Source organism: Urocampus carinirostris, chromosome 1 (assembly GCF_059441175.1).
Source record: "Urocampus carinirostris isolate Australia breed hairy pipefish chromosome 1, RoL_Ucar_1.0, whole genome shotgun sequence".
NCBI classification, from domain to species: Eukaryota; Metazoa; Chordata; class Actinopteri; order Syngnathiformes; family Syngnathidae; genus Urocampus; species Urocampus carinirostris.
This window is the reverse complement of record NC_142349.1, coordinates 14,992,045-15,018,568: the sequence shown is the minus strand read 5'-3', so window position 1 is coordinate 15,018,568 and position 26,524 is coordinate 14,992,045. Positions and strand designations below refer to the sequence as shown.

The window sequence follows — 26,524 nt, the reverse complement described above, 5'->3', positions numbered from 1 at the left end:
CATGTTCGTGTGAGAGTAGGGAATCAGCACAATACTGACCAACATAAGCAGGCAGGGCAGCATGAAGTTGACTAGGTCCCACAGCAGGGCAGAGAACCAGAAGTTGGACAGGTAAACGCCGCTAACCTTCTGTACGTGCTTGGACTTAATGGCCGATTCTGTAACGAGCAGCAGTGCAAAAGTGCTGGACAAAGACGCCATCCCATACATGAGGTTGATGGCGATGATGAAGCCAGTCCTTCCCCTTGGAATTGAGAAAAAAGAGCAAGAGATTCAAAATGATTGAAATTGATTTCAGTGATGTAATTTGGACAATGTGTCGACTGACGTCTTGGGGTCTATTTCACAAAAGAGGTTCAGTAAGAACCATGGGTGTCCAAACCCTAAAATGAGAGAAACACTGAATTGTCCTCTTTCACAAAGCAAAGGTAACATTTTCACAAAGAGAGGTAACTTGAGGACTCAGCAAATGACCAAAGTAAGATTTTTTCTCATTTAAATTTGAGGTTTGATTTCCTCATTCATTCATTCAGCTGATGAGAGTTTGCATAGTAACAAAAAGTTATGTCACTTAAAAATGCCAATAAGCCTTTATATCTATATTTCTATCTTGCTGTGTGTATTTCTTCTTTTTGATGTGATGTTGCAGGCACTGTTTAAGCTTTCTGGTTCATCAAGAGTCATAAATGTCGCCCTTGGCTCACCCGTTGACATTGCCTAATTACTGCAAAGCTCTATTATTGCTGTTTTTATAGTGCTAGAGATGTGACTTAACTAAGAAGTCAGGGATTGATTCAGTGATCGTTGAAACCAATAGGTTACCCGAATCAGGCCTGCGGTTGTTAAAGCCTGAACAATTAACTTGGTTTGCACGACGGAGCCCGAAGCAAACCCAAGATTTCACATTTTATCTGTGAGCACATGGGAGGAGGGGAGGTGATTAATGATAACAAATTAAGGTCAGTCCTTTATAACAAAATCCAAGTTAAACCAGACTGTATAAGCCAGGCATGTCAAACACAGTTGGGCTCGGAAGCCAGATTCAGACATTCTGTTGTTAGGTGGGCCCGATCAGTAAAAAAATGTCAAACATTAAATATTTAGCTTTGTTTTTCAGTACTATGCTATATCATTCATCCTACATTTGTAGTCCTTCAAATTATTATCACTAATGAAAAGGGATATTCTCTAATCACAACACATTTATTTACAAACAATGGCAGAAAAATGATTTTCGTGTTTGGCATTGAATGCGTTAATTTGTTTATGTTATCGGTTGAGTATAGGCAGCTTTACGTCTGAACCGATTTACCACAATCATCACAAACATTAAAAATCTGGTGATATGAATGAAAATATGCTTGCCTCAATTAACATACAGCTTGGAAATAAATAAAAAAATACAAACTAATAAGAGTTTTAGCAGAGAACGGGCAATTACATCAGATCAAACTACTAGGCTGGGCCCACTGAAGCTGAGGAAATACTGCACAATATTTCAGTTAAATTAAAAACACATTGGACGTCAGGTCTTTTAAACCATCAATGCTCTTCAGCGGCGGGAAAACAAATCATAACTTTTGATAGAGATGAGCTCGAGACTTTTTTTGACATACTAAGGAAATTACAGCAGGTCGAATGTTTGAAAGGGCCAGATATGGCTGCGGGCGGTATATTTGGAATGCCTGGTATAAATATTAACATTTTTTAATTACCTATGTCTGCAGAGGTTACAATAACTGACAATTTTCTATCATTGAAAAATCTTTTTAAGGAGATTACTGGAAACTTTTAAGGCCGTCCGTCAATTTAATAGGTTGAAAGTTGGACCATAAATCATAGAAGCAGTACGTACTTTATAATGTAGTGCTGCACTTTGAGAGAAAAACAGAGAGGCAGAGAAACAAAGAAAAACAATGAGTGGATAATAGTCTCTAAGGAGTTTTTCGAATTGACACTGCAAAAATTTAGTACAGTACGTGTTATTGGCGACCTTTGTTTTTTTATGGACCAGCCTCATGTGGCTAAAACTATTCACAATCTAAGTGGCAGCGATAGAAGCCTTGACCACCAACCTGAACATAATGACTGACATTTTAGGCCAGAATTGGGATCGGATTGGGCCTGGATTTAAGATCTTAAATCTACTTGAAACTCTTTTGTGATATGGATGCCTGCAGTGTATGTACATACTCTGTGAGCTGGCCCTGGGCTGCTTCGGACAGGTTTCGCGGCATCGGATAGTTTGCTGCGTGGATGGAAGCGTTGGGCCCAGCGAGGAGTCTGAAGAGAGCGTTGTCCACCATCATTAGCGCCGTGGCGGGCGTGTGGTAACCTTCATTGTTGAAATAAGCTGTAGCCTCAGCATAGTGTTTGCTGCTGCCGCTGAAGGCAGCTCCGACCACACAGCGCTCGTTGAAGCTACCTCCCTCTTCCTCTGCCTGGTTCAGTATGTAATCTGTAAAGTCTAAAAGGAGGGTCAAATTATCATTAATAGTGTTGGAAAACACAAATAATTTTAGATGGTGAATGTTATTATCATTTTATTAATAGTATATATTTGAGTAGATAATTTCAAAGCATGAATGCAGTCCAGACACACCATTGTAACAAGTTGCATAATAAAACCACTTGTTCTTTTTTAGAGGTAGGTTTAGAACTAGAAAATCCAGCTTGGGCCGCGGGTATCAAAGCCCAGCCTGAGCCCGACCAACTAACTTGATTTGAGAGGGCGAGCCAGGGTAAAAGCAGAATTTTATATTTTGTATGCGTCTCTGAGTATTTGGCATTCAAGGTTGTTCCTTGGGTAAAAAGAAGAGGATTTTATTTTCTTATTTTAAATTTAATGTTTTATACAGCATTTTCAGTTGCAATTCATTGCCTGAAAAGTATAATTTTTATACATAATTCTAATAAAGAAGAATCTTGGCGTGCCAGTGTGATGATTGCTGTGTGATTCACTCTTTGTCTGACAAGAACTAATAATGGCATGAGGTTTACCGGCTGGTAGAGGAGGAACATAAAAATGTAAAAACTGGCTACGAAGATGAAAATGACCAAGAAGACGGCGGCCAGGAACAACACCAGAACTTTTGTTTGTATCTATTCGTGAGACTCCTCTTGTTTTGGAAATTGTCTGCAGTATATCTCAAATCAACCTTGCTTGTGTTTTTTCCCCTGCTTTGAGAACTTTTAACAGAAGACGAAAATATCATTTGATGACTAATATGCAAAGTGCGTACTCCTTAAATAAGTCAGCACCGTGCACCCAAGGTAGTGAATCAAAAAAGATGTCTAGTTTTATATGCATATCCATCCATCTTTCCAACGGGTCGCGGGGGCAGCAGCCTCAGCAGGAAAGCCTATCCCCAGCCACTTCATCCCACAAGATCCCGAGGCCTTCCAAGGCCAGCCTAGACATAGTAGCCTAGAGACATAGTCTTTATGCATATGGATTCATTTATTTTATAGATGTGAATATTTAATTGATGTTCAATCAAGTATTTATAGAAATACGACTGCTTGTCGGGATTTCGTCATCATGACTTCCCAAGATTTGATCACATCACGGCTTAGAAAGCAAAAAAAAAAAAGGGTTTCCATTACACTTTTGCAAAGTCATTTTTTAAAAATTCCGTCTTTCCCATTACCGGTTTGCTTCTGTGCAACGTGGTTTTTGTGCAAAACTGAGGGTAATGTACCCATTGATTTGTTTTCATTCTTGTTTTACACTGGCATATGCTTTATTTTTGCCATATTTTTTTCAAAAGTTACTAGATAATGCTTAAAAGGCTGCAATTATGTAAACAGATCAATTATTTTGACAGAATGAAAGGCTTTTATTTTAGCTGTTAATTTCTCTTCATATTAGCTTAAGCCTATTGCATGAGACCAAGCATGTACAGTGGGACCTCGCTACTTCGCGGTTCCACGTCCGCGGGTTAAGAGCTTCGCGGGTCTAAAAAATAATAACAATAAAATAAAATAATTAAAAAATATATATTATTATTATTTTCCCAAAACATTTTTGAAGGGGCGTCGTGACTTTGTGGTTCCACGTTCGCAGGTTCAGACCTTCTCAGGTCTAAAAAATAATGATAATAAAATAAAATAAAAAAATAAATAAATACATTTAAAAAAAAAAAATTTTGAAGGGGCGTCGCTACTTTGCAGATTTTCACTTTTCGCGGGTGGTTTTGGTCCCCATTAACCGCGATAACCGAGGGATTACTGCATATCCAATCGAAACTATTTTATAAATCCTGATTTGTGTGTATGTGTGTTGGGAGTAAGTTTGTACTTGACTTAAAGGCTCAAACGATTGAACCAATTTTCGTGAAAATGTATACAACTGTATTTTAGGCCTTTGTGAATGTTTTAGCTATGTTTGGTGTCAAAGCATCCCCAATAAATATCAACTCGATAATCATCTGCTTTTGTGTGGTATCCACCAGAGCCCTCAGGTGGCCTAGTTCGGTACTGCAGTTCCAGAACCACCAGCCACTCCAAGCAGCCGAATCTACTATTCTATCGGCGCAGCAATGCCGGGCCATTTTGATTCTTTACAATGAATGTTATATTGGTGATTGCAACAAAGAATAATTCATTATTCATGGTTGAGAAAAAAATTAATGGCGAAAGGGCCTTAAAAACGTAAGTATATTGAAATCAAATTGCAACTGTTGTACTCAGAACGCCCCCAATTCAGTTCAGCTAAACGCATGTCGTTTGGCAACGCTTACCTGTGATGTTGACAAGTTGGCCGTTTTCCGCGGCAATCTGCGAAGCGTAAATTTTGGCTAGATTGGAGGCCAAGTCACCCGCCCCTGCTTGCAAAGCGAGGGGAACCCGGGTGGGACCATAACGACGCAGCTCGAGGCCCAGTTGAGGGGCGTTTTTATGGTTGGGAAGGGTACGTGCCACCACTAACGCCAAAATGGTGAACACCAAGGGGATTAGAAACTGGGCCACCATCACCTTCCAGTTTCTCCAGCTGTAGAGTGCCCTCTTCAGAAACATGGCATAAAACTGTTGCATGTAAAGTCTCACCTGATGAAGGGGACAAAATGTTTTTGTCAAAAACTTTCAAAGCAAAGTACCTTACTTTACTGCGTCTCACCCCTGTATTTAGTTTGATGTTGGCGCAGTCCTCGGAGATGAGAGTCCCACTGTCTGTAAAATCGGTGACGTCGGTCATGCCGCTGATGCTGCTTGCATCATCTGTGGTCCAGTCATGTGAACGCCTTTCGTGTTGGTACTGGAGGGCAGGCAGCTGGATTGCCTGGATATCTAGACTGGAATCCACCAACTTTCCCACTCTAAACACACAAATCAGAAGCTGTCAATTTTTTGGGGCAGTAGCGTTATTCTTGGTAGACTTTGGAAAATTAAGCTAATAACAGATTATGATGGGATCTTTTTACACTTGATGACACAGCATTTTGGTCAAATAACCTCTTGTTTCATCTGTATTCCACCAATATCAATACATGCATAGAAAAGCACAATCATCAAAAGACACTGCAAGAAATAGATTAATAAAACATATGTGATGGAGTGATAACACAATAGAAAGGGGGAACTTAGTTGATTTGACAGTTGGAGGGCCAAGCAGACATATTTTGTTCCAACCATTGCTAGGCAACTGGGAAATATATATAAAACACGCATCTGCGACAGTGGGTGATTTTGGATCACAAATGGCTGGCTTTCAAGAGTTTATATATACAATTTCCCTGGTAACAATAGAGGGTCACATGTTTCAATACTCAGGCATGGATAGGTACTGAAGGCTTCCCAGATTGACTGTGGATGATAAGGCCAGAAGGCAGCAGGACCAATTATATTGTTATGTGATGTAAGTTGAAAACAGCGTGCAATGCTCGCCAACCACTGTGAATTGTTTTCATAGATACACTCAGATACTGAATTAAGCAGTGTGAAGCAAAACTCACAGAGCAGACAACTGACACGTGGTATCTTACTTTAGAATAGCTAAATTTTTGCCCTTCACTTTTACAACTAAGGTGTGGCCAGTATCAGATTCAGAAATTGTTGTTATTTTATGCCAGAGTGTCTTCAAAAGTCTACTAATACAACCTTGTTTTGTACAAGTATTGAATGACACTCCATAAAACAGAATTCTTAAAAATAACAATGATTTTTAATAATATTTCAATAATAATAATAGAATAGAATAGAATAGAATATGCCTTTGTCATTGTTACAACATGGGATATATTGTGACAACGAAATTGGACGACTCCAGTTCCACATTTTACAGTGAGGATAAGGAAACAAAGAGATAAAGGAACAAAGAAAATGTTTTAACTGTCTTTGTTGTAAATAGGCTTTGCTTCCTCCGGAGGGGGGGGGTGATGAGGGGAATGAGGGACAAACATTCCTTGTGGTGTTCCTCAAGGCTCTGTACTTGGCCCCCTTCTTTTTAGTATTTATATGATCCCGCTTGGTGACATTATCCGCAAGTATAATATTAGTTTCCATTGCTATGCAGATGACACTCAACTGTATGTGCCACTGGAAAAAAATGGACATTTAAGTTTTAGAAATCTGGAGGATTGCCTTACTGAGATTCAAAGATGGATGTCAAATAATTTTTTACGCCTTAACCCAGAAAAAACTGAAATGTTGATTATTGGTCCAGCTCACTGTCGTCATTTGTTTTCAAACATTACCCTGAACCTAGACAAATGTAATATCACCCATAGTGACTCGGTCAAAAATCTAGGTGTTATATTTGATCCTAATCTGTCGTTTCAGTTACATGTGAAAAATATTACTAGGATAGCTTTCTACCACCTCCGTAATATTGCGAAGATTCGTTCAATGCTGTCCCAATCAGATGCAGAGATTTTAATTCATGCGTTTATTACTTCTCGGCTTTATTACTGTAATGTATTGCTTTCTGGTCTCCCGATGTCTAGCATTAAAAGTTTGCAGCTGGTTCAGAATGCGGCAGCTAGACTTTTGACTAAGACTAAAAAGTTTGAGCATATTACACCTGTATTGGCCAACTTGCACTGGCTCCCAGTCCACTTAAGATGTGACTTTAAGGTTCTCTTATTAACATATAAATGTTTGCATGGGCTTGCACCCTCTTATCTCTCTGATTTGATTTCCCCCTATGTTCCTGCACGGAGTCTGCGCTCGGAAAATGCCGGTCTACTTGTGATTCCGAGAGCCCAGAAGTCTGCGGGCTCGAGAGCGTTCTCCATCCGGGCCCCGGTGTTGTGGAATGCCCTGCCTCTGGAGATAAGATCTGCAACCTCAACGGAAGTTTTTAAATTGAGGCTTAAGACACACTTCTATTCCAAAGCATATGATTGATGCCCACCTCGTATTCTGTTTTGTCCTGTCTTTTTCTGAGGCCTGCCTGGCTGATACGAAGGAGAAGGATGATTTGGGATGGGTCAGCGGACCGGGGTCTGACCTGCAGCATGTCAACCCCTGCATTTACCAGCTGGCGTCGTCGTTGATGTCATGCTCTTTCCGGACATTTTCAACATCTTACCTAGTGTTTACTATTCTGTGTACAGTAATGCTAATTGTAATTCACCCTGTTCAATCCTGGAAGGGGGATTACCACATGTGAGGTCCTTTCTCAAGGTTTCTCTTTTCTCCTCACACTGAGGTTTTTGAGTTTTTCCTTGCCCGCATGCTGGTTTGCTAGTTTAAGATCAGGTAATTGTGTAATTTTGTAACTGTAATCCTGTGCAGTCCTTTGAGACATTTTTGTGATTAAGGGCTATATAAATAAATTTGACTTGACTTGACTTGACTTGACATGGGGGATCCAACTGGATGTTTGATCTTACAGTACACACAGTCCAGTGTTTTTTCCCGAATTGCTCAGTCCACGTATTGAATGGATTTGGGAAGTACAGTCCATAAACATGCCCGGTTAAAGTCGCCGGCGACGATAAAAGCTCCGTTGGGGTGTGCAAGCTGCTGTTAATTGATAGCAGCGGGCAGGAGATTTAGCGCTATGCTAACGTTAGCATCCGGTGTAACGTTAGCATCCGGTGAAACGTTAGCGGTGGAACGTAAACAGCAAGCACAATGACCACAGTTAGCTCTCCCGGTAGATAGAAGATAGAAGTGTCTGCATGATACTGCTAGAAACTCCATATCGAGTGAGCAGTGTGTGTCAATGATTCGGCTGTTATTGTAGCGCATAGTCTTAAATAATAATTTAGGCTTAAGACATCCCCATTTATAAGAACGATGCATACATGCTTTTAATTTTTTTTTAATTAGTTTTTATTCCAACCCCCCAAGAAAGGTTACATTGTTGTTGCATAGACTATCAAAATTATAATTGCACCATTTTCTCTAGGTAAGGGATGCAAGTAACTTTTTATTTTCTCTTGCATACCACAGGGTGTTTTACGCACGCATGCACACACCTTTCCCTAAATACGCACCCTAACACACAGACATGCGCGCACGCATGCACGCACACGCACACACACACACACACACACACACACACACACACACACACACACACACACACACACACACACACACACACACACACACACACACACACACACACACACACACACACACACACACACACACACACACACACACACACACACACACACACACACATAACCATAATACCAGCAATAGTCTTACTTCAACAGTAAATGTGCCCACTGTCAAAGATGGACATACTGTTTTACAAATCAAAATGATTTGGTTCCTTGATCTTATTAGACATAATTTGCCCCATGAAATTTGAAACATTATTTGTATCGGCATTAATCCTAACCTGAGAAACACTTCTTCCATTGTAGTGACAGATGCTCCGTAGCTAGCTATGCCTAATTCCTCTCTGTTCATCTCCAGCTCAGCAAATAGCAGCTCAAACCTAGGAAGAAAAAAGATAAATGCTTCAGAATAATGTTAAGTTTTATAAGGCCATGATCTGCAGGCCACCTGTTGGTGCTTTCTTTCGGGAGTATGTAAGACAGCTCGGCCCCTGCACTGCTCTCCAACGTGGCATTGGGAACATACAGATGTACGAGGCGGGTGATCTCAGACACGTTGCAAAGGGCATCTTTGACTATCACCATGTGATAGCCGGCACCTTAGGATAACAGCAATACTTAATTTCATTAATATTAATAACAACATTACTCTTCAGTTGTAATTTTCAAAGTGCCCCTCACAAAGATGTTTTTGGAGGTAACTGGGGGAAACAACATGCGAGATAGGTAGACTATTAGGCATTACCCGGTTTTAAATTCTGACAGTATGATAATTGTGAGCACACATTTCTCTGGGTCTATATCCCGGTATTCAGATTTCTTAACAACTTATATTAGCAGTGAACACTGAGGACACATTCATTATAAAATTAGACCTATCAATATTATGTACATTATTATAATAATTTATGTTAAATTTTATTGATATTCATCTATATTAAGTTTTTATAATTTGATTTCCAAAATGAAAGAAAACCATAAAAAATGAAGCCCAAAATAAAAAACTAAAAATCAGATCGTTTTTTGTATTATTATCACCCTCGAACAAAGCGAGGATGTTCTCGTTTGGGATTTAATGAGATTGGGGTTGCTGCCCTGCGACTGTCTGGCAACCAGTTCAGGGTGTCCCCTTCCCATTGCATGGAGACAGTTGCGATGGGCTCCAGCACCCCCGCAACCCTAATGAAGATAAGCGGTGCAGATAATGGATGGATGGATGGATGGAGATTGGGGTTTCTTAGAAATTTACATTCTTTGACAACAGCAAAGTTTGGTGGATTTTTTTAAAACGAAAATCCCTATCTCTAACCTTCGCATTCTTTTGATTTCTATTTATTTTGCAACTCATCTGAATAATAAAAAAGTGTGACCTCATGGAAAACCAGTTTTCTTCGTTTTCTCCTTTGTTTCATCTTGAGGTTAATGTTTTCCAAACAAATGTGTAATGGTAAAGGGTGTGCATTTATATAGCACTTTTCAAGTCAATGAAGACCTCCCAAAAAAACAGTAATAATGGTATATTAAGGGAAAATGTGTGTACAATGTCAGTGATTTTCATTGGTAACAGGGGTGTGGGGTCCCTTAACCACTAGGGTCTTAGGGGCAGCATTACTTGTGGTGTGTCTTGGGCAAGTACAGCCTGATGGTGCCCATCCCCTCTCCAGACCAACAATTGTTATCCCTCGTAGACAAGTATATATTTGGAGCTGTTTGTACACCCATTTCAGGTTTTTGGTTTCTATCTGGATTTAGTCATACTCTTTGGGTTTTCCATTTTCATGTGCCAATGACCCTGATGAATAGCAAAAATGCCACCCAAAAATTGCTACGCATCTCAATTCGGGTGATGCACTTATGGTGCACAGCCATTTCAATTATTTTTCTATAATGACTATTATTATGCCTTTGGAACTCTGGTAGCAGCTGGCAGGTATCTTCTGGCCAAAAGAAAGTTTTCAGCAGTTGCAGAGGCAAAAATTCGGGCATGGGAGGAGTTTGGCGAGGCTATGGAAGGCGACTTCTAAACTGCTTCGAAGAAATTCTGATCCTCCATGCGGGGTCTTGTGTAGGGAAAGCGGTGTGCCACCAACACTGTGTATAGTGGAGATGGCTGCTGGCCTCGAAGCAGTGGGCAGAATACCTCAAAGACCTCCTCAATCCCACAAACACATCCTCCTGTGAAAAGCAGAATCTGTGGACTCTGAGGCGGGTTTTCATATCTCTGGGGTTGAAGTCACTGAGGTGGTTAAAAAGCTTCTCGGCGGCAAGGCCCCAGGGGTGGATGAGATCCGCCCAAACTTCATTAAGGCTCTGGATGTTGTGGGCGTGTCATGTTTACTCGCCTTCTTGAGAAGGGGGAACGGAGAGTGGGTTCAAACTACAGGGGAATTACACTTCTCAGCCTCCCTGGCAAGGTTTTTTTGGGGGGCACTGGAGAGAAGGGTTCAACAGAAAGTCAAATTTCGGATTCAAGGGGAGAAGTGTGGTCTTCGCCAGGTCCATGTAACAGTGGACCGGCTATACACAATCTGCAGAGACCTGGAGGGTGCATGGAGGTTTGCTCATCTAGTCTACATGTGTTTTGTTGATTTGGAGATAGGATTCCACGGTGTTCTTTGGGGAGTCCTGTGTTTGGTGCTTCGGAAGTATAGGGTACCATACAGTCTTATCCGTGCTGTGCCATAGTTTGGTACGCATTGCTGCAGTAAGTCAGATTCGTTTTCAGTAGGAGTTGGATTCAACCACGGCTGCCCTTCGTCACCGATTCTGTTCATAACTTTTATGGAGAGCATTTCTAGGCACAGGCTTGGCGTTGAAGGGGTACCGTTTGGGGACCTGAGCATTGCATCTTTGCTTTTTGCGGATGATGTGGTGCTGTTGGCTTCCACAAGCTGTGACCTTCAGCTTTCACTGAAGTGATTTGCAGCAGTGTGTGAAGCAGCTGGAATGAAGATCAGCACCTCCAAAATAGACACCATGGTTCTCAGCCTGAACATGGTGGTACACTCTATCCGGGTTGGGGATGAGATTCCGCCCCAAGTGGAGGAGTTCAAGTATCTTTGGGTCTTGTTCAGAAGTGAGGGTAGGTTAGAACAGGAGATCTACAGAATGGTGCAGCATCTGCACCGTCATGCGGACCCTGTATTGGTGAAGAAGGAGCTGAGCCGGAAGGCAAACTCTGGATTTACTGGACGAACTATGTTCCTACCCTCACCTATGGTCATGAACTATGGGTCATGACCAAAAGAACAAGATCTATACAAGCGGCTGAAATGAATCTCCTATGCAGGGTGGCTTTCCATCCGAGAAAGGATGAGAAGCCCGGTCATCCGGGAAGGACTCGGTGTAGAGTCGCTGCTCCTCCTCGTTGAAAGGAGCCAGCTGAGGAGGCTCGGACATCTGATAAAGATGCCTCCTGGACGCCTCCCTCAGGAGCTGTTCCTGGCATGCCCCACCGGCAGGATGCCCCGGGGATGACCCAGGAAAAACTGGAGAGTCTATGTCTCTCGGCTGGCCTGGGATACTGTCGGATGAGTAGGGTGAAGTAGCTGTGGATAGGGACGTCTGGGCTTTACAGCTGAGGTTTTCGCCCCCGCGACCTGACCCCGAATAAGCAAAAGATGTTGGATGGCTGGATTACTATTAATATTATTTAATAGACCTCAATTTGCTGCTTTGGGTTATTGGATGAAAAAAACAACAGACAACAAAAAAGCAGTGACTAACAATTTCCCTTTTTCGAAGTACATTGAGACTGCAAACTGTCTCATTCGATCTGAATAGCTCTCTGTACCGGGCCCTTCCCTACATCAATGTGCTAGCGCAAAGCAAGTGCAGGGAAGTAAACAATTTAATTGGAGACAATTGTTTTTAAACAGGCCACTAACACGCTCTTTACTTGACAAAGGAACAAGTTGTGCAGACTGTTTTGCAGACCGTTTTTAATTTGCACTGTGTGGAAGAAAAGACAAGATCATTTATTACCGGTGGAAGACAATAATTGTTGCAATCGAAGCTTCAAAACACCACACTAAATTTTCAAACCGGTAATTGGAAAGATCAGATTTAAACCCTTCCCTTAAATACTGCTAACTCCCATCAAGGGTAACAACAATGGATACATCACAAGTTGTACCTCCCACATTACTTACCGTATTTGTTTTTGAGGAAAAGCGGCGACCCGCAGCACTGCAGCTCTCCGCCTGCCATGATGGCAATGCGGTCACCGAGTAGGTCGGCCTCGTCCATGAAGTGCGTGGTGAGCAGGATAGTGCGGCTGCTCTTTTCACCCTGCAAAAGATCCCATGTGGCACGCCGGGCCGACGGATCCATGCCTGAGGTAGGCTCGTCCAACATCACCACCTTCATCCAATAGGTATTGAAAGTTAAAGGATGGATGAAATGAAATACATGAGTTGAAGTAATTACTGATTCCTAACCTTGGAGTCCCCAATGAGCGCAATGCCAATGGAGAGCTTTCTCTTCATGCCGCCTGACAGCGTCTCGGAGCGAGCATTGCGCTTTTCTTCGAGTTGGAGGATGCAAATTATTCTGTCCACCTCATCTGGTATCTTCTCTTTGGCGAAGCCTTTCAACTGAATCACATAGCTCGTTCATTTTATCTGTTCAGACTTTGGATTCTTGAAAAGTTTGCAGCCATTGTCAAAGTGTATATGAGTATGAGTGTGAGAACCTGCGCGTAGAAAAGAAGATGCTCCCTCACAGTCAGATTATCAAACAAAACGTCATGTTGGGGACAGAGACCAAGGCTGCGTCGGACCAGAGTCATATCCTGACAGATGTCGTATCCGTTGATATAAGCTCTCCCGCTGCTTGGGGGGAACAGACCTGTAAAAACATCAAAAGCTGCCTGTTTTTTCCCTTTCCAAATGGGACCTTCTTTTGTAAATGCAGCACTCCTAAAAACTAAGGGGACTGAATTATTTTACCTGTTTTCTTAAAACAAAAAATGAAAAGTGCCTAAAATGTGGTTTAATAGTAGCATATATTACTGAAAGCTGGTGAAAGGAAAATTTCACTTGGCAATCATACCATCAGAAGTAGTTTTAACTGTGAAAATAATAAAATGGAGAAAAACAACTGAACAACTCAAAAACTTTAAAAAAGGAACAGCCATTATTAAAAAAGAGTATGTTTCAAGTTTAGCAGTGAACATAATAACCGAGGTACTAGAAAATAAAAAGGTGTAAGGATTCGGTCAGATCGACCTTTTGTGGATTCAATGGGTGCATTCAGGATGAAGAAAAACATTCTGAAGTGATGTTGACATCATTCTGATTGCTTAGATAGAACCACCTTTTTACAATTGGTGGTGTGCTCAACTCACTGAAAATCTACGAAAAAACAACCAACTTTAACAACTTGACATATTTTACTTTTTCAAGAAAAAAAAATAATTGTAAAAAAAGTGGTATTTATTCATTCAATATAAATAAACTATGGCTCTTTCTAATGTAAAAGCATTACAGTAAGAATGCAGACACCCACTACATATTTGCATTTGAGCTTTAGGATAATGGATTTTATTGAGCTCAACCTTCATTAATCGCTGATCTTATTGAATGCTCTGCTTTATAATATTTTTGGGCCAGACAATACAATGCAAACAATACAATTCGAAAGTGATTGAATCTTGGTGGAATTGCCAGATGGGAAAAACACAGATGATTGAAAACCTGTTTGTTCCCTGACCTCAAGTGCACCTAAGACACCATTCAAAGTCTCACTTTTGCTTTGTTCCACCACAGGCATAGGAGCATATAGTCATCAGTATTTACGTTACGGTTAAATGGATGGTCTTTAATTTATTGTCCAAATATCTGTGGGCTCATGGGTTAATAACAGCTGGCGGAAACTGTGTGCAAGCAGTCACCTGTCAACATGGACAATGTGGTGGTTTTGCCGGCACCATTGTGTCCTAACAGCACCGTGATCTGTCCTTCGAACATGTTCAGCGTGAGATCCCGAACCACCTTGCGTGTTTTGTTTCCCACTCTGAACTCCTGCCACAAAAACCAAGATTTAATACAACTATTAAAAAAAAAAATCAATACAGACGTGCCCTGTACTTGCTTTGGCAAGGTGCTTTATCTTAATCCCAGAGACAACACCATTTGGCTCTTCTTCAATAAATTCTCCTTTCAAAGCCTTTTCAGCGTCTTCCTCTTCTTCCTTTTCGTTCAGCAGAGCCAGGCGAGGGCTGCTGCACCAATAAGAGGGCTGCGTATGAAAAAGATGAGATTGCATTCAAGGGGTGGCAAATGAAAACCGCCATTATTAGCTTTCTATTTCCATTTTGATTGCAATCACTCTATACCGTGGGAATGGGTGTCTCAATTTGAATTGCATCATGTTCAGACTTTAATCAAATATGATAACTAGAAGTGGGTGGAAAAAAAAATCTATATTTCTCAGAGTTTTTTTCCAGTACAGTTCAAATATAAGAACATTTTACAATGGGTTTAGCTTTCAAAGGAGCAGGATTTATGGACCAATCTATATGTCAACTTTATCTATACTTATGAATAAATGAATGAATGAATGAAAACTTTATTTCGAACTTTAAAATAAAAACAGAACAAAAAAAATAACTCAACAACAAAATAATGTTACATGATATGTTCGAAAAGGGGTAGTAAGAGGCAGATATTTATATTCCCTACCTCTTTATCTTCCCTATTAAATACACCAATGATAATAACAACAATAGTAATAATATTAAGAATAACAGTTGTGATATAACAATAGCAACAAGAACAACAAAGTTAACTATAGTTCTAGACGCACTATTCCCAATCTTACGTATCACAACCAACTTACTAAAATGACAAGAGGATTCAAGACAACACAATAAGATATAAGCATAAATTATAGTTTGAAAACCTTCATTTTTCTGTCTGATACACATTTATGAGTCATAATTACAAAGCTTTGTTGGATTAACTATGTGTGAGGTTGGTTTGAACTTTCTCCTAAAGCTCAGGTGAAATTTTCTGACTTAGCCTGCGTTCAGGCCTGCATTAGTGCTGCTTTCCTCCCTTTTTTCTCCTTGCCCAAAAAAATACAGCAGAGCAGAATGGATTGTTTCAATCAGACATGTAAAAAAAACCTGATCATACCAGTATGAAGAAGTATGAGGGCAGCGGTACTCCGTACTCTCCAGGGAAAACTGCCTCGACATACCAGGCCACCAGGCCATATAGTATGGCATCAAACAATAGTAGGCCCATTACTTGGGCCAGGGAGAAATCGTCGTCCACAGTTACAGCATCAAACAAATTAGACCACTGAATGCCCGTGCCTGAGGTGTAAAGAGAACAAACATTAAAGGTCAATTAAAACCAGTGTTCAGTGTGATCATTATTCTCTGAATAATAATGGAATTACACAAATATGATGTAACTATTACAGAATAAAACAAATGAGTGATAATTATGTTTATTATAATAACAATAGTAATCAGGCATGAAAATGAGTCAGGGCTTAAAAAGGTGAGAAGGGTGTGAAGGAAATATTGTATTTATTTGTGGAACACGTAACCCTTTTTTCAATAAATATTGGTATAACATTTTATTCGACTTTTTCCCAGCTCAAACTAAGCATTGATAGCATGATTCCCTCGATGTGATTTTTTGCATTTATTTATATGTTTCAGGATCACTTTCTGTTTTTTCAATTTTCTAACATTCGTGTCTGGTACAGGGAATAAAAACTTTGTGATTATGAGACAAAAAGGAACGCGTATTGCACACAAATAAATACAGTACTCCTGCCTGCGCGGACTGCACTTAATTTAATTCAAACACACCACTTCACTCTGGGAAATCTCACCATAACTCCCAATCCAACTCAGACATTTTCTCCTCGGATCTATACAATTCACAAAAGTCACCCTTTTTTACTTCAAAATGGCAAATTTCTTTTAATCATGGGGGATTTTCATGCCTGAATAATAATCATAATTTCTTTTTTTTTGACTTTAGCTATAATGTCCAAGCTCATTTTTTTTCAAAATTACCCAAAACAGTGGTGCGGTACACCCACCTTTGCCTTCAAACATCCCCAGAAGCTGCGCTCCCATTGCCATGGCCACGTTGGATATAAGGCAGGCCGATACCTTTTGGGCATGGCTGAGTAGGTCGTAGCGAGGTGAAAGGAACAAATAAGGCAGATAGCTCAAAAAGTATGTGAAGCCGCCCGCTGCAGCTGCCACATTGGCTGAAAAAAGAAAAAATGAATGCAAGAAAGTATGCTAAATATCTTCTGGAGCCCATGAAAGACATATTTTTCAATTGTTGTCATGGTAATAGAAAAAAATGCTCTGAACCAAGCTACAGAATAGAATGAAAGATAACAGAACAAAATTCTCTTTTGTGCTTTGTGCAGCAAAAAGTTTGGAGTAGGGCTTCGCAACAGACGACCATGAAATGAAAATTATGGAAATGGAAGAAGACTGAATGCAGGACAGTTAATGGTAGAGCAAAACAAAATAGTGAGTGCTTCCATTTGCGACAAATAGGAACCCTCGAAAGGAGCTCCTGCAGATGTGACATTTGGAGCGTGCTTGCAAAGTGCGTGAGGACACGAAGCTGTGCAGCTGCAAACACAAAGACTACCAGCAGACAAAACCAGGAAGAGGAGACTATTGCCTCTATGTCTAATTAGGGGAAATGTAAACAATTTTATTTTTTGACCTGCTCCCTGATGTTTACATGATTTGACGCAACATTCAAGAGTAATTTCTGAGGAAAATGTGTGCTTTTTTTATCTTCTGTTATGGCGACGCTTGTATGAATAGCTGCAATTAATGCCACCACATGATATACATTGGCGGTTATAGTAGATGTTGGAATGTAGTTCAACTTTGAAACAAGCTTTTGTAAGAGGCTTTGAGGAAGAAGCTTTCATAAGCCTGCAAATAAAATCCTAAAACTCTAAAACCACACTCATAATCCTAAAATCACTTAAAATAAACCCTCCTAAGAAAATCAGAACTAGAATATTTCATCAGATTAAGCACCAGTATGGGTAGTTATATTTTAATTATTGCCAGTATTGTGCAGTTGAGTGAACTTTAGTCATTTAGAGTAAAGCCTTTTCATTACCAGCATTATAGGATCCAACTACATGTTCAGAATGGTATTTTTAGGGCTTTTAGATAGATAGATAGATAGATAGATAGATAGATAGATAGATAGATAGATAGATAGATAGATAGATAGATAGATAGATAGATAGATAGATACTTTGTTCATCCCCGAAGGGAAATTCACATTTTTACAGATAATCAATATTTTAATATATATTTAGCTTCAAATAAAATGTGAAATATTGTCAAAAGTCATAAATTACAGTAGTAGAAACGCTAAAACCTAACATTCCTTCAATTGTCTTAGGCTTGTTGGGATTGTCAATTTGTTATTTGTTTTCTCAATGTATTGTGGAAAATCATTATTATAATTTGTTAACCAAATGTGCAGAAAGCCTCCAGGCGTTCTTTAACCAGGGATGAAACTGTAAGATTTTGAACAGTTGGCAGATTTTCAAATTCTAAGAGACTCAACACTTGACAAGAAATAACTAATAGATTACAGATGATAGTGAGTAATTCAAGGCCTCACGGTACAGTCAACACATTAAAACCAGTTTCACTTCTGAAGAATTCCAGGTAAGCCTCTTGAGAATAAGTATAACTTTAGACGAGACAAATGTGTTGAATACCGTATCACCAATTGAGATCGGAGAAGCCAAGACCTACGTCCGAGATTTTCTATTAGTACACCAGAGACACAGTGGGTGAATTTATTCAGTTTAACTGGTTGTGTGTTCTAATAACATCTGCTACTTTGTTTGATACCAATGTATTTTTGGTAATACATTAGTCCCCTGCTACCTTCGGTAATCGCGTGTTCACTGCTTTGCAGATTTTGAATCAAATTGTCCTTATTGACATTGATATTCATATATCTTGCATTGTGTTCTGAGGGGACAGCACTCAGCAAATGCTATCAAGAGGTGCAAGTTGTGTCTGTGTGTGTGTGTGTTGGGTGGGTGTGACTGCCAGTGTGCTCGACTGTGAAAGGCAAGTGTATGCCGTCAGTCAAACAGTATGGCAGGCACACGAGTCAATGTGTCCACAAAATCAAACTGCCGAGCACGGCGACCTCTAGCTTTTAGCAGCTCGTTACATCGAAAATCAATTTAATCGGACTTTGAGAAAAGTGAGGTGAGCGCAAAGAATATTCATCACCAGCGGGTGCTGTTTTTTCCTTTACTCCCTGTTTTTTTCCTGTTTTGTTTTTTTTCTCTCCTTTTTGTTTTATTTTTGACCTTTTCCTGTATTTTTATTTAGTGAGCAGAGCCGAAAGAGCCGCTTCTCCAAAAATGACAAAAACCTTCACAGCAACATTGACGTAGGCACGTAGGTAAGAAATGTCACGTAGCTATGTGTATTGTAAACCAAATTTGTCCCTCTACATGTAGATGTTTTTGTAATAAAAAAAAAAATAATATATTTTTTTAAAAAGCAAACTTCTTCTTGCCCAACCCCAACTTACTCCCCCCGGCTCTCTCTTGCAAAAACTTGAGCTCTCACGTACGCTTGTTTTATTTTTCTGAATCTCGTGCTGACGTTGACTTCAAAAGACGGTGCTTAAAACAACGCAGAGGGAAGCTGCATTGTTTTTGCCTGCAATGCACGTAAATTCAAGCCCAATTTTCTAGTGAATAATTTCAGAATTTTGAGCCCTGATTTTAATGTGCAGGATGGCTTTTCATGTGCACTGACACGTCTGGGCAGTGCGCAATTGCACACGTGCGCAGCTTAGAGGGAACATTGCTCACAAGCAAACCCTGCGAAACCTGTATCTCACTAATGCCAGATCCATTACCTATGAACTTATTGTCTGGAGCTACAACTCATGTGAAACAGCTACATTTGGGACGGTTGTACTTTAACCATTGCTGAGACCTGTCTCAAGTCAAAAATGCTAGCGTGAGGCTAGCCAGCAGCTCTCTAAATTGCTTTCTTAACCTGAAAGGTGAAGCCCTCAAATTTTTTTGTACTTTTGCACAATGGCAATAAAGACCAATTATCTAACTGCAGTTATGTGTTTTTATTTATAGACCTATAGTTGTTCTTTTGTTAGTTCTATGATCTCATTCGGTAAGGACGTAATTTCAAGGTAGGTTTGACTCTTGGCTTTACTGAAGGTGCAACACTATTTCGCGGATTTACACTTTTTGTCAGGGGGCTCTAGTCTCCATTAACTGAGATCATTAACTGAGATGACCGATGATTACTGTATTATGTAATTCACATGGAGAAAGGAAGCTTTCAGACCATACAGAGTCAATTAAGAAGCAACGTCTTTTTTTTTTTGAAAGATGGTGATTAGTAAAGTACTGCATCTACAAATTGGAATGGAAAAAAATAAAGAATCCCTTTTGATCAGTAAGACATAAATATAAACAAACCTCGCGAAAAGAAGGCACTGATCATGAAGCAGAAGTTGATGGTAGCCACAGTGAAAGTCAAGAGAAAAACAAAGACCAGTGTGGGATCACTGTAACTCAAGACTGCTCCATTTGGGCTAACCTACAACAATAAAACACATACAGATATTGTGATTATGTACTGTGCCTTTAGAGCACTTGACGTTTTTGAGATATTATCATAGTTTTCAATGCATCAAGGGGGCCACAAGATCCATACTCACTTGGATGCAGAGGAGTAGAGTTACAAACAAGACAGAGATGGACAGGAACAAGAAAAACATCAGGAACCAAGCAGTCCAGTGGAGCCAGTTGCTGAGTCCCATCATCCTCATGTACTCCTGGAAGTCATTGAAAAGCACAGATAAAAATCATTGGAACGAAATAAACATCAGCATTATACCCACCTTCAGCTTCTTTTCCTTCTCCTGCACAACAGCACGAACTATGTTGAGGGACGTGTAGGTGAAGCTGAGGACCAGTAGCAAGGGCAATTGGTTCTGAATGGCCAGGATGAAGACGTCAAATATGAAGGGAGGGTATGGAAAGCGTGACAGGACCACCCTGGTCTGTCCCAGAAGCAAGTCAGCTGCCGTTCTATTGTAAGAGCGCATGATAGCGTGGTCCACGGCGTGCTGGACAGCCAGGAATCCTTCACGAAAATAACCTTTAAGGAAAAGAGCAGTTATTTAATAGAGCCAGATTTCTTTGGAATGCAGGGAACCATTGGGTGGAGAACTTTTTGGGAAAAACTGACATATATATCAGGGGTCAGGAACCTATGGCTCGCGAGCCATAGCTCTTTTCATGAGTACATCTGGCTAAAAGATAAAATTAGGTCGATAGCAATCTTCTCTCTGCAACACAACAATTGTAATATATGTAAAGCCGAAACAACACTGCAGACTTTTGGTTCGGGCTAAAATATATAGTGCAGTTTCAGCAAGTTTCCAATCACAGTGTTACACCAAAAGACATCGTTTTGGCTGTAGGTCTCAATGGAATCCTGTTTATGGAAGCTCATCCAACAATCTATGTTAACTGTTGAGAGACTTTATGATGAAAACCATGTGTTTATTACTGGCTGGCCTCGTGTTGTTGCCCCGGCCGCCGCTGTTTTCGGGGTTTCCTGATTGGCTTGCTTGGTGGGCCAGGTAGCTGCCTTCTAATGGTCGTTCAGGCTAGGGTTGGTGGTCCTTCCTGGTACCTCCGGGCGGATGGCATTTGGGCGCAAAGGGTTCCTTGCGTACATTCTGCACCTCCGGTTGTGCGCGTCTTGCCGGTGGCGTTTTCCTTGCTTTCCCTCTGTGTTCTGTCTTCCACCTTGAGGTACATTTGTACGTTCCCGCCCCTCTCCCTCGGCTTAGTGCGTTATCGTCCTGTTTGGCCTTTTGGATTCGACGCATCCTTGTACTGTATTCGCTTGCGCGTTTGCCATGCAGGCGGCGTTGGCGCCTCCTTCCCTTACTGTGCCATCGTTCTGTTAAGCTTTTTGGCATCGGACGCTTCCCTGTGCTGTGTGTGCTGCCACGTTTTCTGAGAGGGTGACATTGGCGCCCGCTTTCCTCGGCTTACTGATTTGTCGTCCTGCTGCAGATTTTGCAGTAGACGCATGCCTGTGAAGGTTAGCCCCACCTCCTGTCCGTGGCTTTCAGTGAGGTCTTGGCCATTTGCCTGTTTTGGCTGCGTGCCTTGTATTTGGTTTGCTGTTAGCCTTGCGTTGGCACCTGGCTCTTTTTTTTCCTGCCAGGTAGCTCGCTGTGCTAGGTGGGTCGACCCTGCCGTGCAGGTCTGGAAATCCCCCCCCCCCTGCCTGCTTGCCCTTTACAAACTGTCTCGCCCAGCCGGGGGCTGTGTCTGCCACCTGTGGCTGCCCCCTGCCTTCATGGGTGCACTGCCATCCCAACCAAGCCATTGACACGTCCTCGGCTGCGTTGGGGGTTGTCCCTGGAGGATATCTGCGCTGACGCCTCTTGGGCGTGGCCTAGCACGTTCTGCTGCATTGATGTGGCCCCCCTCATACCGCTAGGCCTCGTCTTTTGTTCAGCCAAGGCTTCTAACTGATGTGTGTCTCTGGGGTTCCTCATGACAACGCTGGTGTTTGTCATTCGGTGCTTGTAGCCCTGCCTCTGGCGGTTGGCAGTGACAAAACAGAACGAAAAATTACAAATGTAACTACTGTTCTTTGAGTCCCGTATGACCGCCAGAGTATTGTTTCACTTGGAATTCTCATGTTCATGCGAGAAGAGTCTGAAGGTCAAGTATCTGTGATGGGACTAAAATTTATAGACGGTCCTGGGTGTGATGGAGTTTTTTTGTTAAGCATTTCTCTAAACTGCGCATGTGCGAAAGTAAAATTTAGTGACTCTAGCCGTCTGACAGGACTCATGGAATCGTAGTTACTTTCGTAATGTTCGTTTTATATGACATTGAGATCTTTTTTTGGATGAGAACAGCAATCTCTTGTTGTTATTACTTTGAGGGAACTATGACAACAGTGAATAAAACAAGCTTTTGAAAATATCATGAAAATAGAAAATGTGCACATACAAGATTTCTCACATAGCTTTTGCACATGTGGTACACACCGTAGTGATCATATTTCATATCGTTAATTACATCACATTTACTTGAATGCCTCAAATTCGAACGTAAGAATAGCACCTAAAATGTTGTAAGAGTCACACTGCAGAGGAAGCACCAAGACTCAATAAGTAGGGGGTCATGGCTTACGCTCCGGAAGACAGTTTCTATGGAAACATGGCCTCTTGTGTCAAGAGTCTACAGAGATATTTGGTGGATGAAGATGTCAAATATAAATGCAACTTCAGATGCACTTTGATTTAAAATTGGAAAATATGAAGAATAGGCTTTAATCACAGAAGAATGAAATATAATTGACTTTCTGATATAGTCTTAATCAAAACCAACATTGTGTGTCTGTGACAGGAAATGAAGCCTATTGTGCCTACAGGGAGGGAAATCGGAAGAAAAGTAGGAGTTTGGATCTTTAAAAGGACATTGTGTATCATTTGACCACCGGATGTTGCTGTATTGTGTAGTTCAACTGAAAATGATTGCTAAAAGAGAGACATATGGAAGAATACATTACAGAGACACAATTTTTTCTTTTTTTTGCCTAGCATTTCACAAAATGTATTTTATTTTTGGATACCCATAGGAGCAAAATGGCAGTTATTACAGTATTTATTCGGGTATAACGAGCAACCCTATTTTTTCATTAAAAATGTGCACAATATTATATTACTTCTTTTCAGCTCAAACTAAGCATTTTAGGTGACAAACATTGTTGAATACGTGCGGCCATGTTTAAAATCATTAATTGATCGATTCGTAATCAGGTACACCGAAATGTTGTTTCCCTCGTCGTGCTCTTATGTGTTTATTTATATTTTTCAGGACGGCTTTCTGTTTTATCCATTGTCTAACATTTGATTCTGGTACCATGACTAAAATTCTGTGATAATGAGATAAAGTGTAATGCATTTTCACACTAAATTCTTATCCCTTTTGGTCCAGTGGTTAGGATTCTGTGTTCTTACCGGAGTGACACGAGTACGATTCCTGTTGCATCCAGTGTTTTGTGATGGTGGATATTTTTGACTGATCAATCATTGCACGAACATGGTGATATACCGTACGGTAAATAAATCAAAAAACCTTGTGTATAATATGCAACCAAAATCTGAGTTCTTTTTAGGGTAAAAAAAATGTGCCTATCATACTAATAAATACAGTATGTAAGTTCTGTCTAAGTGAAGCTTGTGCTATATAAAATAAATGCAAATAACTCGACCTAAGTATTTATTTATAAAAATTAACGTTTTTATCATACTTCATGTATTTTTGCTTATTTTTTGTGTTCGTCCCAGAGTTGTCTCGTGCGACAGATTAAAACCCTTGGCGAGCCTGATCCAGCCCGCAAGCTGCAGGTTTGACACCACTGTATTAAAGGGTGACTATGACCATTGTGCTTGATACTCAAAAGAGAACTTTTGGTGGAAAAAAGTTTCCCTTTACATGTTGACTTCATACATGAACATTTTCAGCCTGATCTCTGAATCCAACAGTCAAACTAATTAAAGACGACAAATACATATGCTTGCTAATTTTTCCATCAAAAACTAATAAAATCCTATCTATTCAGCCAAATAGAAAAAAATCCTCGATGTTGTCCAATTTGAGCTCTCATAATGTGACATCGTCAGAGGGTGAGCAGGACCGAAATTTTATCTTGCCATAAATGTTCTATTTGACCTGCTGCCATCCTGTGGAGCCAGACTGCGTAAAAATTATTCTACGCTGATCCTTTAAACAGCATGATTCACAAAACTGTTTAGAACAATTTTGTGTATAAAACTATACATTTTGATGAATCCAAAGCTATAACAATCAAATCACTAATAATTAAATAGCGATGTAAATATAAAAACACACAAAAAAATATTTAAATATAGATTTTGTATAATTTAGACAAAAAAGAGTAATTTACTGTAATCCATTGCATTAAACTATTAAAAATTTAAAGGAAGCAGAGTGCACAGGAAAATGCCAGCGGTTTTATCGAATATTTCCCCCAAGATCAGGAGAGTTGGCACACCTCAGGCATCCGTTTTATAAGGAACAAACTTTTTTTTCCTTCTAAAATCAGCCGTGACTCCAGTTCAGAGTCAAAATGAAGAGGACCATGAGACAATAAATGTGCTTACCAGGTGTTCCCCCATGCTTGTCATATTGTTCTCTTGGGCCAGGCAGTTGAAAAAGTGGGTAGAGGCTTAGCGTGTGCCAGTCCAAGTCGTTGTTCGGATCCAACTCTGACTTTTCTTTGGTTGGAGCATTGCGAGGGGTGAATGTAAAGCGCAGGTGGTAGCTGACCTGTAGGCATTAAATATGTGGACCACAAACAAAAGTGAGATGACAAGGTGACAACACACCTTTGGTGTATAATTGCATAAGTCAGGAAGGCAAATAGCGGAATTGGTGCAAAACAGATGCTAAGGTCGGTTTTGCAGGAAGTTATATCTCATCTCATCTCTCATATCATCATAATTAAAAGCGCGATTCTTAGATTCACTTCAAGCGGTAACACAGAAAAAATGCTACGTATCACTTGTACATGAATTGGCATCCCAAGAGATTCACCCCAATGCTCAAAATTCCAGCTTTTGGAAGCCCATCTCGATACTTGCAATTCCACTTTTGTGCTCGTTAATTGTGTATTCCCACTGATTTGTGCGAGAACATGTAGGTTGTCTCTCTTGTCGAGATCTTTTCTCAAATCTTCTTTTCATATTTCATATGAGTTGCGTTACTCACAATTCACTAGAAACAGTGGCATTTGAAGAATATTCCTCTAAATGTAACAAAAACATGTATTTTCAATTGCAGTCAACTTGAAGTTATTTTTCTTTGTCATATTTGTCTATATATTATTTATTTCAATATGTAACATCAGGTACATACAGAATATCCTCGCTGCTTTGCGCTACAGGTTTTGCTGGTTGACTCCTTCACAGAAAAAAAGGGGGGGGGTAAATGCTCCCCGCACCACCACCATTTCAGGCAGCCAAGATTAAAGCCGATTGTCCAGCACAACTTGACTTGACAATTACGATGACGATTGTCCAATACATATCACAGCGTATATCATTCTGTACTGTGACCGGACACGTGCTGTGCGTTCACCTACATCTCGCTGAGAAGAGTTTGTGTTCCACTTTTTTTGTCACCGTCCTTCTCCCTGTATCTGCCTCGCCCCCTACCTTACCGCTCTCAGTCTCTCACTCCCCCCCTCCCGCTCGCTCTCAGTCGGCAAGACTTTAAACCAAGGTGCCCCCCCCCCAAAAAAAAACCACGACTAAAAAACACATACTGATGGCAATGTATGGTCAAATGTGAACAAAAACCAGTGCTAAATGAGCACAGAGAAGCAGCAAGATGCCTGACAATCATGACGACGACTACTAGGTATGGATTCTGCTATGAAATAGAAATATAAATGTCATGACCTCTGAATATTAATAATAAATAACATTGGTATGATAGTTCATGTATTTTTGCCTAGTATTTAAATCAAATAAATGATTTAAATCAATGTTTTTTACTAAATGAAAGTTTTTTTTGTATTACTAGGAGGAAATAAATAACACACACTGTGCCTTTGAATTTGTTTTGACAATGATTTCTGTGTGTCAATTGTCACCACGTATGTAGATTACACATTAGAGTATTCAAAAAGAAATACTGATTCAAAAAGGAAATTAAGACGCTATTAAAAAACAAATTGTGCGTACTCTTTTATGATTGACACTGTCAGTGTTGGTAATAACTCCGTTATAAATAACACAGTTATGTAATGGTGACCAACCCCCCCCCCAATTCCAACACCTAATGCCAAGTGCAAAGCAGTAAAGCAATGGGTACCAGTGTTGTGAGTCTTGGGTACGACTTGACCGAGGCTCAAACCAGCG

General features: G+C 40.4%; 1 protein-coding gene across 1 annotated transcript in view; it reads right to left on the bottom strand.

The window, feature by feature from the left end:
* Positions 1-26,524, bottom strand: part of abca3b (ATP binding cassette subfamily A member 3b) — a 60,098-nt gene that overhangs the window by 18,537 nt on the left and 15,037 nt on the right. Inside the window, exons 5-21 of the mRNA XM_088327986.1 lie at positions 24,764-24,929; positions 20,441-20,700; positions 20,258-20,374; positions 20,016-20,136; positions 16,584-16,757; positions 15,659-15,840; positions 14,613-14,759; positions 14,413-14,542; positions 13,213-13,367; positions 12,959-13,114; positions 12,671-12,881; positions 8,968-9,118; positions 8,801-8,899; positions 5,120-5,318; positions 4,743-5,049; positions 2,194-2,467; positions 40-244 (exon numbers count right to left, since the gene is read on the bottom strand). Coding sequence (XP_088184112.1) covers positions 40-244; positions 2,194-2,467; positions 4,743-5,049; positions 5,120-5,318; positions 8,801-8,899; positions 8,968-9,118; positions 12,671-12,881; positions 12,959-13,114; positions 13,213-13,367; positions 14,413-14,542; positions 14,613-14,759; positions 15,659-15,840; positions 16,584-16,757; positions 20,016-20,136; positions 20,258-20,374; positions 20,441-20,700; positions 24,764-24,929 — 3,054 coding nt within the window. The remainder of the gene's footprint in view (positions 1-39; positions 245-2,193; positions 2,468-4,742; positions 5,050-5,119; positions 5,319-8,800; positions 8,900-8,967; positions 9,119-12,670; positions 12,882-12,958; positions 13,115-13,212; positions 13,368-14,412; positions 14,543-14,612; positions 14,760-15,658; positions 15,841-16,583; positions 16,758-20,015; positions 20,137-20,257; positions 20,375-20,440; positions 20,701-24,763; positions 24,930-26,524) is intronic.